Here is a 17,286-nt window from a genome sequence, read left to right on the forward strand (position 1 = left end):
TTTACACTGGTAAATGTAAAGAATGTTCTTGCCCATGTTCAGTGAGATAGTGATCCACCTCATCTTCCCACCACCCACTCCAAACAGCTTCTTCTGCACTGTCTCAATTCTCTATTCAAAAGTTGCTGGAGGAACTCAACACATCAGGCAGCACCTTTGAAGGGTCATCATGAAAGGTTTTGGTCCAAAATGTTGTCTGTTTACTCATTTCCATAGATGCTGACTGATTTGCTGAGTTCCTCCAGCATTTTGTGTGTATTGCTCTGGATTTCCAGTACCTGCAGAATCTGTTGTGATTCTACACAAGTTTCTACTTTTGCAATACCATCAAGGAAACCAGTCATACTGATGGGGAACTGTGGCTGATCTGAAAGGAATACTGTGTGGAGTTTGCAGGTTCTCCCTCTGACCATGTGAATAGCTCTCGGGTGCTCTTGTTTCCTTTTAGATTCCAAATGTATACTGGTGATAACGACCCTAATTACCCCCACTGTAAATAAATTACCTCTGGTGTAGAAGGTGGCAGGAAAACTAGAGTAGTTCATGGGCATATGAAAAAGAATGTTACAGAAAATCACTGGGAGAGTGATACTGATGGGATAAGAAGCAGCACTGACTTGATGGGCAGAATAGCTTCCCATGTCAAAAGAAAACATACAAGTTTGAATTCCGTTACTAAATCACCAAACCACATTCAATTTTCTCCAAAACAACTTTTAATTGTCAATAACTATTATGCTTTTCCTTCTGTGATGCTTGAGTTCTAACTACTACCATCTGGTTTACCTTCTCATGGTCCAGTTCTTCCACTGAATCGCAGAAGACCTCGCTCTCTGAGTCACTCGTGAACTGATTGGCATCAACTACGTCTGCTGTGCAATTAAAGTCACTGCCTGAACACCAAAATGAAAAGTTGTTGTTAAACAAAATACATCTCTTTATCCATGGGTTTGAGGAATTTTAAATTTGGGCCTTGGTGTTGCCCAATATTTACTCGAGTTATTTCATATTCTGTTTTTACAGATCACAATTTTCCATCTGAGTATCAAAATAGGACACTCATTATAGACCATAACATCAACATTAAAATTTTCATGCTGCAAACAATTGCTTCAAAATGCAAGGAGATGGTTGTTTTAAATTTTAAAAATTAACCAATTAAAAACTGTATTTTACGACTGGCTCCCTGAACCTTATGATCAGTGAGCAGGCATGATCCCCATGGTACAGGAGGAAATTTGGAAAAAGAAATGGATTATTTGACACGGAACCTTTGTCCAGTCAGATTCATTCGTCGAACTGAGCATATTTTGTGAGTTTGTTGCAGAAAGGAGACTAATTTGAAATGACACAAAATGTTTCAAGTGTTAAACCATGGATATTATGAGATATTTACAGATAAAAATAAGATTCCTACCTTTTACAGGGCAGCAGATATTAATAGTCAAGAATAAGTAACAGAATGAACCTTTGAAACTGCTGACATGATGATACAGAGGTTCCACAATGTGAATAGTGAGCAGCACAGTAGCGTTGCGGTTAGCACAATGCTTTACAGTACAGACAACCTGGGTTCAATTCCCACCACAGCCTGTAAGGAGTTTGTACGTTCTTCCCATTACTGTGTGGGTTTTCTCTGGATGCTCCAGCTTCCTCCCATCGTCCAAAGGTGTACTAGTTGGTAGGTTAATTGGTCATTATAAATTGTCCTGTGATTAGGCTACAATTAATTTGGGGGAAATCGCTGGGCAGCGTGGCTCGAAGGGCTGGAAGGGCCTACGCCGCGCTGTATCTCAATAAATAAATCAATGAACTTAAAGTAATGGATCTTGTTTATTTCTAGGTAAATAGGTTTAGAGGCAACTCCGCCTTCTGTGACTTTTATGTTTGTAAGATTTTTTTTTACAACTTACACAGAGATGCACAGTGCAAAAGCTACCTAGCCCACCAGGCTCTTTGAATGAGCTCTTCATTAGAGCAACAAACAATCAGCTGGAGGAACTCAGCAACTCAAGCAGCATCTGTGGGAGGGAAAAAACTGTCGATATATAAGTTTGAAACCCAGCTTGGTCTTGCTGCCCTGCTCTTTCACCACAGTTTTGTAATGTTGAGTAATACATTTCCTGTTCTTCAAACGTGCATCCCAGTTCCTTTTAAGTCTTCCCCCACCTATTGTCTTCTGGACGGCATCACTCTTTGGGTGGATAAATTTCCCCTTACATTCTCTTTGATTCATTTTCTAGCTGCCATACCTGTAACTCTTTGAAGAATAGTGGAGCTCTCCAGAGGTAGCGGTTCTTTGTCAATTTCTTGCTGTAAAATCTCAACCTCTCGATCACAAACTTCATCTTCTGAATGAATGTTATTCATTTGACGTGTCTCATGACTACTGACACCATCTTGCCCAACATCCTCTTGAAATCGGACTGTCTTTCCTACAAAAACAGACAGTATTGAACAAAAGCTGTTCCAGGTCTACGAAGTATTTAGACTTTATAAGTTGCTTTTCAGGAATATTTAATTCCCAGTCCTGCTCTGAGAATATCTAGAATTGCTATTCCCCTCTGTTCCAATTTATTCCCCATGATAATGCTTAATGCTGTTAACTCTAGCAGTATCACCCATTATTAGCAACATTGTTAAAATACCTCTCTTCTGGGTTTATTCTTTCAAAACTACTTTCCTCTTCTCCAACTTGATGGCATGAACATTGACTTCTCTAACTTCCGCTAATGCCCCACCTCCCCCTCGTACCCCATCTGTTATTTATTTTTATACACACATTCTTTCTCTCACTCTCCTTTTTCTCCCTCTGTCCCTCTGACTATACCCCTTGCCCATCCTCTAGGTTTTTCCCCCTCCCCCCTTTCCTTCTCCCTGGACCTCCTGTCCCATGATCCTCTCATATCCCCTTTTGCCAATCACCTGTCCAGCTCTTGGCTCCATCCCTCCCCCTCCTGTCTTCTCCTGTCATTTTGGATCTCCCCCTCCCACTTTCAAATCTCTTACTCACTCTTCCTTCAGTTAGTCCTGACGAAGGATCTCGGCCCAAAATGTCGACTGTACCTCTTCCTAGAGATGCTGCCTGGCCTGCTGTGTTCACCAGCAACTTTGATGTGTGTTGCTTCCCTTTTACTATTTGACTTTAACTCCGCCCACTCCACAATGATTACAGACCAACAGCTATAACCTTGACCATAATGAAGTAGTGGCCCACATCACCACCATTCTCCCAGACAATCTAGACCCCCTTTCAATCTGCTTACTGGAAAAATAAATCCACAGAGGACATCATCTGTCTTTCACTACATTCACTACGAGGCTTTGGATCACCTCAACAATAAGAATATTTATGTCAGGATGCCATTGATTTAAGATTGAGCTGTAGTCAACACCACTACACCAAATAAGCTCATCTCCAAATTTGGATGTTTGCCTTGGAGTTCCAATCTGTAAATGACTTCTGGACTTTCTGACCTGCAGACCTTAATTGGTTAGAATTGGTCATAATATTTCATCCACACTGACCCTTAACACTGGTGCTCTCCAAGCTTGGTGCTTCACCCTCTGTATATCCACGACTGTGTGGCCTAATGCAGCACCAACGTGGCCTTTAAGTTTGCCAGTGATGTTGCCACTGTTGTCGTTCAGATCGACAACAATGATGAGATGGAGTAGAGGAAAGAGATTGGGAACCTCGTGTCATGGTGTCCAAACAACAACCTAGCCCTTAATGTCAGCAAGATGAAAAGTTGGTTGTTGACCTAAGGAAGTGGGAAGGTAAACAGAAGTCTGTCATCATCAATGGAATTGCCTCAGAGATTGTTAACAGCTTCAATTACTTAGGCATCCATGCCATCAGCAACCTTGCCTGGTCTCATCTTACTGATGCGGTGATCAAGAGAAAGCATCAGCGTGTGTACTTTCTTATGCACCTGAGAAGATTTGGCTTGTCTACGAGGATTCTCTCAATCTTCTACAGTCGCACTGCAGAAAGTATCCTGATGGGTTGTCTCTCAGCCTGGTATGGCAACTCTTCTGCTCTAGACCAAAAGAACCGGCAGAGTGGTAAACAGTGTCCAGTCCATCATAGGCTCTTCACTTTCTTCCATCCATCCATCCAGATCATCTTTACAGTGCACTGCTTCAGGAAAGCTAAGAATGCTTGTTGCCCTAGCCCTTTTCACTTTTCTACTTTCTGGGAGAAGATTCAGGAGCTTGAAAGCCCCCCCCAAAAAAATCAGACTTAAAACCAGCTTCTCCACTACCATCAGACTTCTGAAACAATCACCTCTTTCACCTCCCCGTTCCTGGTGGTGATGCATTTTTCTCAGTCTCTTAATTCTCCCTCTCTTGGTTATTCCATTACTGATATTTTGGTATTTTTCCCACACCACTTCAGATTGCACCATTCTGTTTTGTGCCTGTCGCTCCACTTAACATGAACATATACACAGTTTACTGTGTGAGCTTCATGCAATTAAGGAATTTCATTATACCCTGGTGTATATGACAAAGAACTGATTTGAATGTGAATCGGTATTCTGCTTCCAGGTTTATATTTTTAATGTCTCTATATATTTTTGTTTTATTTTGTTTCGATTTAAATATAAAGTGTTCTCTCGGTACAGCCATCTATTATACCAAAAATAGTACAATCTTCCCTGCTGCAAATTTCTTCAAGACACATTCACCAGGGTTCAACAAGTTGCTGGATTTGTTGCACTCTCATGAATTAAAGCTCAGAGGTTTTGCTGTTTCATTTGCTTCTAGTCATTCAAATTGCCCAAGAAAGATCTTTTTCCGTCTGTTCCACACTGGTTTATTTCAACGTTGAATCACATCACCAGCTTTACAGCTGACAAGAGCTATTGACCTGAAGGGTTAACCTCTACAATTGCTGCTTGACTCTCTGAGTAAGTCTACTTTGCTCCTTTCGTTGGCAACATCGTAATGGGTGACCAGGAGAGCTGAAGGCTTCAAGAGGATCCAGAGTGAAAGAAGCAGACACACAGCAACATGATTTAATGTGGATCAAAATAAAATGAGGTCCCCATTCTCCCAGATTACTCCTCTTCTTCCCTGGTCTCAACTCTCCGGATGTTCCATCCCAGACTCACTACTCATTCCCCTGGCTCCTGATGTGTTCTACATTCTTGTGAAGATGTTCTCATTCTCTAATTGCTCCTATACACACGGACCAGATTTACAGCTTATCCGCAGGGTTAATCAAAGACACCCCTCCAACCCCTTTCCCTACATCTTAACAAGTTTCTTTTATCTCCATTGCAGTTCTGATGAAGTCTTCAACTTGAAAGATTAACTTGTTTCCCTTCTCACAGATGCTGCCTGACAAGCTGAGTATTTCCAGCATTGTCTGTTTTTATTTTAGATTTGAAACGTCTGTCATCTTTTTACAAACAATTCACAAGAACTGACATCCAGCGCCTGAATCACTTCACCAGCAAGGCCCCAATTGGGACTCCTCTGGAAGAATCCCTGACACTATCCCATGGACTCCAATTATACCTCTCAGTTCTGGTCTTCTCACTCCTAACCACACTCAACCCCAGCCTCACTGCGAATTCACTCTCGACCCCAGAAGCATTATATCCTTTCACAGAGAAAATACGCAACCACTTTTCAGAAATATCCAAAACCTTGAACACAAGTGATACTGCAGCAGGTCAATGACAAAATGGTCTTTGGTATGTCCTATAATTACCATGCACTACAACTCTAATGGAGCACTACAATTTCCCTCAATAACTAGTGTTCATACTGTTAAAAAAATTGTATAGCCTCTCAGTGAAATTTCTTCATACAGAGGTTTTTTAAAGACTGGAATATGCTGACTGGAAGTGGTACAAGCAGATCCTCTGGAGAATTTCAATAGCACACTTTTTTATGAGGACAAATTGAAAGGATTCTGCATGAGAATCTACAGTGTGGAATAAAATTGGGCAACTCTCAAAGAACTGCCTCTGGTGGAACAGCAAAATGTGACTTAGCTGAAAGAGGCAACAAAGGTTAATAAACAGGGAAACTGTGCATTGGGACTCATTTACAGAGGAAGTGAATTGCAAAATAGTGGAACTGTATTAAAATCATGTTGATTGCACAATGTTTGGGTAGCTGTTGTGGACTCCACATTATGGAAAGGATGAGACTTTATAAAGATCCACAAAACAAAAAGAGAGCAGAGTAGATAAAGTAACAATTAGGGACTATCTTGAGAGGAAAGAGACCATAAAGTGGTAAATTGATCAGGTTCTTAGGGCGATGGGTGAGATGGGAGCTGGAGGCAATAGTATGCCAGGGGAATGATAGGAGAGTTGGAGCTAGGTAACACAGGGAGTCAGTCCAGGTGCAAGGGATGATAAGGGAGTAATGGGGGGGGAGCCCTCATTTTGTTCTGATTGGGCAGTATGAGGAAGGTACTGCCACTTGTGTAGACTATAATCAATAACAAATCTAATCGCAAATTCAAGAGGAACTGCCTTACCCAGGAATTGTTACGATGTGGATGAACCTCACCAGTGCATGGAGGAGGTTGGGCAAACAGCTCTGATGTATATAAGGGCTATATGTAAGTGAGCACAATAGGAAGTCTGGAATGGTAAGGTATCCTCCAAAGGTTAGATAATAGGGACGTAAGCAGAACACTATCAGTGTCAGAGCCAATTTGCCTTTGTTTTAATTGGTCTGCACCATAGATTTTGCATTAAAAGTTTGTCTCAACTCTATCTACCCCAATTTCAGCCCTTGTGCATGTTCCTACATCTATGGGTTTCTTTCTGGAGTTATTCCCTAATTTTTCGTTTCATTGTGTGAACCAATTTTTGTCTTAGCTTAGAAACTAGTTTTAATCTGTGCTGTAGTCTCTGCAATTCTAAGTAATTGACACAATAAAGTAACATCTGATGATTATTACAAATGATAACTGATTATTATAGCTGATGATTGATGAAGTTATAATTTACACAGTAAGATCCTGATGGAGGGTCTCCGACCGAAACACCAGCTGTTTATTCCTCTCCATAGATGCTGCCTGATTTGCTGTGCTACTCTAGCACTTGGTGCCTGTTACTGAATAAGTTTTCTGAGCTGTTTTTCAATTAAGGAACTGTTAGCTAATGACAGAAAGCTGATAAGAGGTGGGAGGAGGGGATGTGAGTGCCTTGAAAAGAACATATCATATTAAGTTTCCCCACACAAACATGAACCTTTGCAAGTAAGGTTTAGTTTAGCACCAAGGACAGAAGTGGGAGCCCCGCATTGTGACAACGAAACATTGCTTCCCAGATTCCTGTTTTGAGGACCAGAAACTAAAAGTTAGGAGGTCAGTTCTCTTTCAGCCAAAGAAAGAGAACGGAAGTCAAGCCATTTGTCTGACTTCATTAAGGAAATCTCCCCCATTTCGGCTGAAAGAGAAGTGAAAGAGAATTTCTTTAATGAAGTCAGACAAAGGGCTAATACAAATTAATCAGATAAACATGGAATGAAAAGCTAGCATCATATATAAACAGCCAGACTGATGACTTCACTAATGTCCTTGAGGGAAGCAAACATGAAATTATCTGGTCTGGCCTATACATGACTGCAGACACAAAACAATGTGTCAATAGGATGGTGCGATGTAATAGATAGATAGATATACTTTATTGATCCCGAGGGAAATTGGGTTTTGTTACAGCTGCACCAACCAAGAATAGAGCATAAATATAGCAATACAAAAGCCACAAACAATCAAACAACAAAATGCAAACTATGCCAGATGGAAAATAAGTCCAGGACCAGTCTATTGGCTCAGGGTGTCTGACCCTCCACGGGAGGAGCTGCAAGTTCGATGGCCACAGGCAGGAATGACCTCCCATGCCGCCCAGTGTTGTATCTCGGTGGAATATGGCCGAAGTCCAACAGCAAAAAGTTCAATATCCACAAAAAGTTCAATATCTGTTCGACTATAGCCAGACCATCAATAGGTTCACGCAGCTCGACGCGTACCCTCTACCCCACATCGCGGATATGGTCAATCAGATAGCACAGTACAAGGTGTACTCGACCTAGACCTAAAATCCGCTTACCATCAGCTCCCCATCCGCTGGGAGGACTGCCCTTACACCGCCTTCGAGGCGGATGGCAGGCTTTATCAATTCCTGTGCGTCCCCTTCGGTGTTACGAATGGTGTATCTGTCTTCCAGAAGGCAATGGACCAGATGGTGGACCAGTGCCAACTGAAGGCCACGTTGCCATATCTGGATAACATCACCATCTGCGGTCACGACCGGCAGGATCACGACAACAACCTCCAAAAATTTCTCCAAGCGGCCAAAGCCTTCAATCTCACCTATAACAAGGACAGGTGTGCATTCGGGACCACCCGACTTGCTATCCTTGGGTGTGTCGTGGAGAATGGAGTCATTGGCTCTGACCCCGCAGCTGGAGCAGGTAGCTTGTCGAGCCGGGCAGTGTTTCCGGGGGTGCTCCTCGAGTCCGCAGAAGTAGCACTTCGCGGACTCGTGACTGGCGGCAGCCAAGGTCGATTCGCCGGCAGGTTGCGGGGTCTGCGGCGCCCATGAGGCCATCAGGGGATTGTGTGCCTGGAGAGCCTCGGAGTTATGCAGAGCAGCCTCCAGCGTGCCGGCCAGCTCGATCGCCGAACTTAAGGTAAGATCGGCTTTTTCCAACAGCCGCTGGCGCACATACACTGACCTGATCCCCGTGACGAAGGCGTCTCTCACTAGGAGTTCTGCATGCTGCGCCGCCGTCAGCTCCTGGCAATTGCAGGCTCGCACGAGTGTCCGTAGGGCCTGGACGAACTCAGCACTTGATTCCCTGGGCCGTTGTTGTCGTGTCGCTAAGTGGTGCCGAGCATAGACGCTGTTTATTGGCCGCAGGTATTGTCCTTTGAGGGCGCTCATCGCGCCGTTATAGCTCGGCTGGTCCCTGATTAGCGAATAGACCCATGGACTGACCCTGGAGAGTAGAACTCCATGCTTCGCTATGGGGTCGTTCACTTTAATCTCCTCTAGGTACGCTTCGAAGCAGGCCAGTCAGAGTTCAAAAGCATTTCCAGCTTCAGGCGTTTGCAGATTGAGGTCTAACCTGTTGGGTCTCAGCGCGTGTTCCATGCTTTAAAATGTACAGCGAATAAAATTGAAGCGCACCTTGCATGGTGTTGGGTGGGATGTGCGGGTCGGTGTGTGTGTGTGGTCAGTAGTGGGGTACGTGACGTATCCCTACAAAACTGGGGATTTACGATAGTAATTTGGTGGGAGGGGCCCATCATACTTCATTGTCACGCTTTTCAGGTGGCTCTGGAAGTCGAGCCCCAATAGCACAGGGGCACACAGTTGAGGCATGACCAGTAATGTTCAATGCCCAGCAGGGCACCGTGTTCAGCGATGGGCAACCAATGTCCATTCAATGATTCCATGCATGAACAGCAAAATTATCATCCAAACTGCTTCACCATCAGTCAAGGTAAATATATGCCACCCCAGCCCACCCTGCCCTGCCCTTACCTGGTGCCTTCTTCAGGGGAAAGCCTGGCGGCCGAGGCATGTCCTCAACAACTTCGTAGAGCGGTTCGAACAGGTGGAAATGCTGCTCTGCATTTTCAGTCCCTGACATTTTATCCATGACCTGAATGAATGGATTTCAGAGGAGGATATTAATATTTCTAACTCATTGGGTCTTGACGCTTTGGGTATGCTAACTCTTCCCAGACCACTATCCTTACCTCCCATGCACCCTTCCATTGGAATCCCAGTCACCAACGGACACCTTAACCACCCACTAGTTCCCCATATGCTTCTTGGGATTTGTCCACTCATCCCAAGCTCCACGGTCAGGGACACACAACCAGCTACCAACCCCTTCCTGGAATTAATACTCGACCTGCTCACAGATTTCTATGTAGCTGAGGAAAGGTTCTTGTTTAAAATGCCTACAGCTTTTCAACAGGCGATTAATAGGACCCGTTTCAGTTACACTTATGAAATTTTGAATTTCCCCATGTCACAGCTGCACATCCCAACCACATTACAGGCTTGAATTCCAGCCATTTCAGTGCCTTCAAAGAAGGCAAGCATTCTCAATGCACTGTAAAGTTTCTGCAGAACAGTCACTGACCTGAGATGATGGGGTGGATTTCGATAACTAGCAGTGGTTCTGAAGACACCTAGTTATAGTCAGGACACCATCATGATATATGGAGCTCGTTCAGGGGCAGATTAGAATTAGAACTTTTTCTTACATCTACAATATGAGGGAGTTAAAATCTTTATGCTGCGTGTCCATCACTACAAACAAGCAATAAGGAAGGGAACTGTGGGAGGATATTGCCAAAACACTAAGATTGTACACATAATTGTTTTGTATACATGTATGTACAGTCAGATACATAACAGATCAATGTGTATTGATAAATCTGATGGTCTGGTGAAATAAGCTGTCCTGGAGACTGTTGGTCCTGGCTTTAATGCTGCGGTACCGTTTGCCAGGTGGAAGCAGCTGAAATAGTTTGTAGTTGGAGTGGCTGGAGTCCCTGATGATACTCCGGGCCTTCTTTACATACCTGCTGCTGTAAATGTTCTAAATAGAGTAAAGTTCACATCCAAAGATGTGCTGGGCTGTCCGCACCACTCTCTGCAGTGCCCTGTAATTGAGGTTAGTACAGTTCCCACACCAGGCAGTAATACAGCCAGTCAGGACACTCTCGATGGTGCCCCTGTAGAAAGTCCTGAGGATTTGGGGTCTTATGCCAAATTTCCTCAGCTGTCTGAGGTGAAGGAGATGCTATTGTGTTTTTTTCACCACACAGCCGGTACGTACAGTCCAGGTGAGATCCTCAGTCATGTGTACACCGAGGAACTTGAAACTACTAAACCTCTCAACTACAGTCCCATTCATGTCAACAGGGGCTAGCCTGTCTCCATTCATTTTTTCAACATTGAGGAAGGGGTTGTTCTCTTGGCACCATTGTGTCAAGGTGTTGACTTCTCTGTAGGCTGTCTCATTATTGTTGGAAATAAGACCTATCAATGTCGTGTCATCTGCAAATTTGATCAGCAGATTGGAGCTGTGCACAGCAACAAAGTCATGGGTGTATAGGGAGTAGAGGAGGGGGCTCAGGACACAGCCCTGGGAGGCTCCTGTGTTGAGGGGCAGAGGTGAGGGGGCCTATCCTTACCACCAGCTGATGATCTGACAGGAAGTCCAGGGTCTAGCTGCACAAGGCGCAGTGCAGACTGTGGTCCCTGAGCTTCTTGTTGAGCCTGGGGGGAATTATGGTGTTAAATGCTGAACTGTAGTCCAAGAACAGTATGGGCACGTGGCCAAGCGGTTAAGGCATTGGACTAGCGACCTGAAGGTCGTGAGTTTGAGCCCCAGCCAAGGGAACGCGTTGTATCCTTGAGCAAGGCACTTAATCACACATTGCTCTGCGACGACACTGGTGCCAAGCTGTATGGGTCCTAATGCCCTTCCCTTGGACAATATTGGTGTCGCGGACAGGGGAGACTTGCAAGCATGGTCAACTGCTGGTCTTCCGTACAACCCTGCCCAGGCCTGCGCCCTGGAGAGTGAAGACTTTCCATGCACAGATCCATGGTCTCGCAAGACTAACGGATGCCTTTATTTATTAGTCCAAGAACAGCATTCTCACATAAGCGTCCCTCTTCTCCAGGTGAGAGGATGGTGTGTAGTGCTGTGGCTATGGCGTCATCTGTTGATCAGTTGTGTCGGTAGGCAAATTGAAGGGGTCCAGATGTGTAAACATCTGACCTCTTCCCCCATCCTTGGGCTTCGCAAGTCCATGGGGCATTCTATAATCAACTGATTATACTTCGTATCTGGCCCCCTCAATTTCATAATTCTCATTTGAAGGAAATCAATCTTAATTAAAAATTTATCTAATTTTTGTACTAATTTTTTAATATGCGTTTTTAATTAACAATAGCATATTGCAGTTTAAATAAATGCACTAGTTTCAATTTAAAATGTTGGTTACTGAAATCAATTTCAAATGTTCTGAAATATCTTTATTATAATGAGTTGCCAAAAGGCATCGAGACAGAGATGGTGACACAGCCTCAGCCTGCACCATCTACGGACGTATGCCAGTTGCGGCCTGATCTTTTCAAGAGATAGCTGTGGTACTGCGTCCCCAGTGTCACTGAGTGATGTGAGTGTAAATAGTTAGATGAGAGTCGTGCTGAGACCGAGGGTGGGCAGAAAGGATGGATTGAGCAGAGTCTAAACCCATTAGCAATCCCTCCACAGGAATCCTTCAACATGCTGGGAATTTTCATCATTTTCTGCTTTAAAAGCTGTTTGTACAAGCTTTGAGCCTATACTATATGGGATGGATTATCTTTAAATAAATTTATTTCTCACTGAGTAATTTTGCTTCTCCAGTTCTTGTGTCACTGATCCTGGGCTGAGGCAATATATGTTTACTCTTTATCCAGCCAACAGGTGGCGTTCAAGTATCCAGACCAAATCCTTCTGTAAATCTGCACACATCTCCCTTGTGCTACTGATAAACTTGTGGCAAAACTTTCTTTCACACTATATGACAACAGTCTGCTGCTCAAGAGAATTTTGCAATACCTAGAATTAGCAATCTTTCATCATGAGGTTATAGGAATAGGCCAGGTACAGACTTAAAATGTCCATCACTGGAAGGAAAGGAATTTTACCTTTTGTTCAGAGAGCTGCTGGAAACAAGCACTCAAGAACCTACCTCTCTGGCTGCTTTTTTTATCTCTTCGACGTAATTTCCCATGGCCTCTTTTTTTGACATGTTCCCCAGAGCTTTCCATGCATCCCTGCGGGAGGCAACACATGCACACACCTGTTCAGTTCCAGCTCTCGCTTATTCTAAGCAGTGCAATCCAATCAAATTGACACTGATGCTCTGCCAGTGGAGTGACAAACAACTGAATCATTCATCACAAATGTAGCTGAAGAGTGTTGTTATAAAATTGGCAGTCTCTCAGCAACACAACCATCTTGCACACTACATTGTACAACTTGTAAAAGGGAAGCACTCCCCCATTTTCATACTTATTTGCAAATCCATTTTCATACTTATTTGCAAATCTTTTTGGAAGTGCTTTGCAATTTAATGTGCCACAAAATGCTACTTAATTGCACAGAAAATATCAAATAATCTAGCAAGTGATACCACACTGTGGAAGATTGCTATTATTAATATCTATTCATGGTTTTTTAAACTTCTTGATACACGGTGTATTCTGGATGGAATGACATCACTGGGTGCATGTTTTGCCCTGAGGCACCGCAGAGGGACCACTGGTAATATTAGCAATCTGACTTGAACAGAGAAAATCTCAAGTTATGACAGAACATGGACTATTTCAGGATTTGTTTTTGGAGCTTAAGAGGTAAATTAACTGAAAGAAGAGGAAATGTTGATGATTTCAGTTAAGTCATTTGTTGAAGTACAGAATGAGAAAGGTGATATATCAAAGCAGAAATAATGACGGTAAAACATCCCACGTAGTAAGAAGCCATCCTAGAGCATGCATACCGACAAGCTAATCTTTGAAATTTATCTGAAAACAGAGAAGAGAGTTTAAAGAAAGGATAATTTGAAGTCAAATGTTCCTGTCCATGCTTTAGACATTCATTGAGCTGTCAGGAAAAATGAACAGCAAGGTGAGAGGTTCCCTGGAGCTTTGCACCTGATCTGTGAGGAGGTGGGTGAACAAGCTGTCATAGCCTCTGAAAGCAAACCAGTATGATACTCAGGGCACAGTGCGAGACAGAGTCGCAAATGTTTGGTTGCAGTAAGTTTGGGATGTCTGGGAAGTGCAAGACTACAGCACAGAAACAGGCCCTTCGCCCCATCTAGTCCATGCTGAACTGGCTCCATCCAAAAGTCAAGAGTTGACATGCCATAATAGAAATATTGCAAAACGTTTCAGATATGTAAGTGCACCATGCAATGCCTCTGGTTTACTTACTGAGCAGAGATTTCCCCACACAATGCAAAATTTCACTGAGGCTAATTTGGGGACATTGATGTATATTCTTCAAGAAATACAACTTGGTGGACGGACACATAAGAAAATTGAGAAGCAGAAGTTAAGAAAAATAAGTAATGAATCTTCCAACTCTTGCCTTGCCTCATACAGAATGAAAATTCCAAGCTAGGTAACATACCTCAGCAGAGGCTCGCTTGACTAGATGAATCTTCATTTCTCAGTCTCGGTTCATGACTAGACTGGCCTGCTATTTATGGGTTAGTTATTGTACTGGGCAGCATAGTTTGACCACACAGGTTAATTGTAGCCATAGCACATGCCACTCGGCATTCTTGGACGACTTGCCAAAGTCCTGACCACTGTGCTCTCAGTGCTGCTCGATGTTCATTGGTGCAAGTTCAGGTCACACAAGTGGATGACATCACTTCCTTCATTCCATAGGTGACTGACAAAGGAACACAGCTGGTTACAGGAAAGTAATAAGGGAATGGGTCTGAGGAAATTGCTCTGGGAGCCAGCTTTCTTCCACATTATGAGAAAAATACGAAAAACAAAAATATATGTGAGAAACCAAGTGGCTTTTTTCTGGGTGTGCCCTGTTTTGGGGTACGTGATGACTCATACACACACACTCTCCTCGGGTCCCAAAACAGGACACAATTGAGACAGGTCATCTGGGTTTCCATGTTGATCAGCTGGGATAATGTGTGAGTTTAAATATGTGAAAACAATATTTGACAGGAAAAATTAGGACTAACACTTGCTACAATCCAGTTTGCCAACATACTTTGGCTTGTTGGCTAGTACTTCACCAAATTCCACCACCAAGAACACTTCGTCACCAGCAGACAGGGACTGAACTGTGGGTAAGGCCTGGGTCCCAGCTGCCACTAGATATTTAGGTGGATTCATATCATAGAATATTGTTGCCACCAAAATGAAGGCCAAGATATTTCATCTCCGACTAATGTGGTGCAGAATCTGCTCCAATGATGACCCGGCAACCAAAAGGAGGCAAGCTGAACCATTAATAAATCCTGTCCAGCAATCCAGCCACCTTCTAAATAGAAATAAGGTAGATCCAAAAATAAACTATAATGATTAGAAAGAGAAGTTTATAACACAGAACAAACTGTTGGGCTCATCACACCCATTCTGGAAATTCCCCTCCACTTCTTTCCTGTTTCATTGAGTTACTAAATTTAAAAGAGTAACCAAAACCAGCTCAAACTCTCCATGACATCTTCATTGACAAGAATCAGCATAGTTCCTACACTTGCACTGCATAGATAACACAAGGCAAATGTTACCATTTTAAGCGACCAATGGGATCCCAGAATCCAGGCCTGCTGATGCAACAGGGGCCTACAGTTGCTTGTTTGTAGTAACTGTAAAACTTCAGCATCTTCTCATGGGATGGGCGGTAAGAACCTGATGACAGAAAGACAAATTAAAAATAGCACGCTTTATTTAGGCCTCCAAGTTATTCTCAACCACTTGTTGCTGCCATTCACAGATGAAAGAAAGTAAAAGGAGATATTGGAATTTATGGAGTGCCTTTTCCATTCCTTGCAGAGCATCCCAAAGTGCAAAGAAGGACATGTTTATTTCTATTTCGGTATAGAGAATGCTGCAGCCAATTTCTGCACAGACGGCTCCCATAGAGAACAATATAATAATACTAGCTTATTCGTTTCTGAAGAATTCTTTGATCTGATCAGGACACCGAGGATAACTCCTGTTTGTCTTTATATTTGTGTCATGTGTTCTTTGAAGTCCACTTCCAGTAACTACCTTACCTAAACACCACCACCAGCAGTGTTACTCTGGAGTGTCACCCTTGATTTCTGTACATGGATCTTGGGTCTTACCATTCCCCCTGCACCCTACTCCCCACCCACAGGACCTACTGAGTCAAAGGCAAGAGTGCGACCAACTGTAGCACAACTAGCACAATAAAGCTGGCAATTCAAGCCCAGTTTCTATCAACTGTTGGACTAATTTGCTGAAATTGTAGTACAAGTCCTTCAATGTGGATTTAGATACAGTTACTCCCGTGGTTGTGAAGTGTTTCATTCAGTTCAAGCAACAAGAGCAAGACAATCCTTTCATAGTACGGGGAGCTGGAGATACCAGTTGAATACTTTTCAACTGGAAATCAAATTCTTGGCAACTTGAGTTTCAAAAGTTTTCAATACACATCACTCGATATTGGTAACAAGGAACTAGATTTCTAATTATAGTGATGCAAATTTTAGCTAAACTTAGAGAGACGTGCAGACCCTGGAAAGGAAAAGTAGTGCATGAGTATCTCAGCAATCTACACACTTATTTTCTGTCGTTGGGGTCATCAATGGGGAATTGACTGGAATGAATAATTACAGAATTGCACAAATTCGACAAGTGCTTTGACACAAAATCACAACAAGAGAGAAACAGGTTTGGATACAAAATTATAAACAACTTAGAAACTGGGAAGATGGAGATATAAAGGTGGTAACACAGCCCCATTAGTCACCTTCTTGCTCCTGGCAATGCCTCAGCAAAATTCATGAGCAATCATCAGACTTTTCAACAATCCACAATACCCAAAATGCACTATATAAACGCAAGCTTCTCCCTTCTTGTCTCATTCCTAGGTGCTGTTGTTTCTGAAAATGTTGCATTTTTAGGACAAGTGATTTCCCATTAATGTCCTTTACCAATATCCAATGAAGAACTCATTTATATAACAAACATTCTACTCCTAAGTAAACCTCTCAAGGAATTCAAACAAAGTTTGCTTTCTCTAGGATTATTAAACAACATCAACTCATTGGATCAACTGATTCCACCAAAATTGATAATGGCCCAGATTTTACCATGTTAAAGGATTAGAGCTCACTAACGAACATAAAAATGTACCTCTCAAAGATTTTGCAGGCTCAGATTCAGATATATGCATGGGATTAAGGTTGGAGAAGAAACAGCAAACTTCAAAAAAAAAATACAATGAATTTTAAAATCAGCAAATGCACGGAATGTCACCATACTTAGGCCAGAAAGGGTGTACAACAGTAATTAGGACTTAGTAGATGATTAAAATCTCATGTAAAGTTCATTCAATAAGGTTTTTTTAAAACATGGTTTTCATAAGAATAATATACAAACTCAAGTTCTCTGACAACCCACTGTTAATAAAACTGAGATTTCCATATTTAACTGCTGCATCCAAATACCATAAACTACATTAGTCAGTTTTAATGAGTACCATAAATTCCAGTCGTTT

At 42.8% G+C, this 17,286-nt stretch overlaps 1 protein-coding gene across 5 annotated transcripts in view; it reads right to left on the bottom strand.

The window, feature by feature from the left end:
• LOC134340596 (acyl-CoA-binding domain-containing protein 5-like) overlaps nt 1–17,286 on the bottom strand; it is a 109,225-nt gene that overhangs the window by 65,832 nt on the left and 26,107 nt on the right. For all 5 annotated transcript variants that reach the window (XR_010016591.1, XM_063038026.1, XM_063038024.1 and 2 more), the window contains exons 3-7: nt 15,329–15,449; nt 12,752–12,836; nt 9,528–9,648; nt 2,253–2,435; nt 787–893 (exon numbers count right to left, since the gene is read on the bottom strand). Coding sequence is in view for 4 of the 5 variants with exons in the window: in XM_063038026.1 (XP_062894096.1) it covers nt 787–893; nt 2,253–2,435; nt 9,528–9,648; nt 12,752–12,836; nt 15,329–15,449 (617 nt within the window). In the remaining variant the exon portion in view is untranslated. The remainder of the gene's footprint in view (nt 1–786; nt 894–2,252; nt 2,436–9,527; nt 9,649–12,751; nt 12,837–15,328; nt 15,450–17,286) is intronic.

This window comes from Mobula hypostoma, chromosome X1 (genome assembly GCF_963921235.1).
Source record: "Mobula hypostoma chromosome X1, sMobHyp1.1, whole genome shotgun sequence".
NCBI classification, from domain to species: domain Eukaryota; kingdom Metazoa; phylum Chordata; class Chondrichthyes; order Myliobatiformes; family Myliobatidae; genus Mobula; species Mobula hypostoma.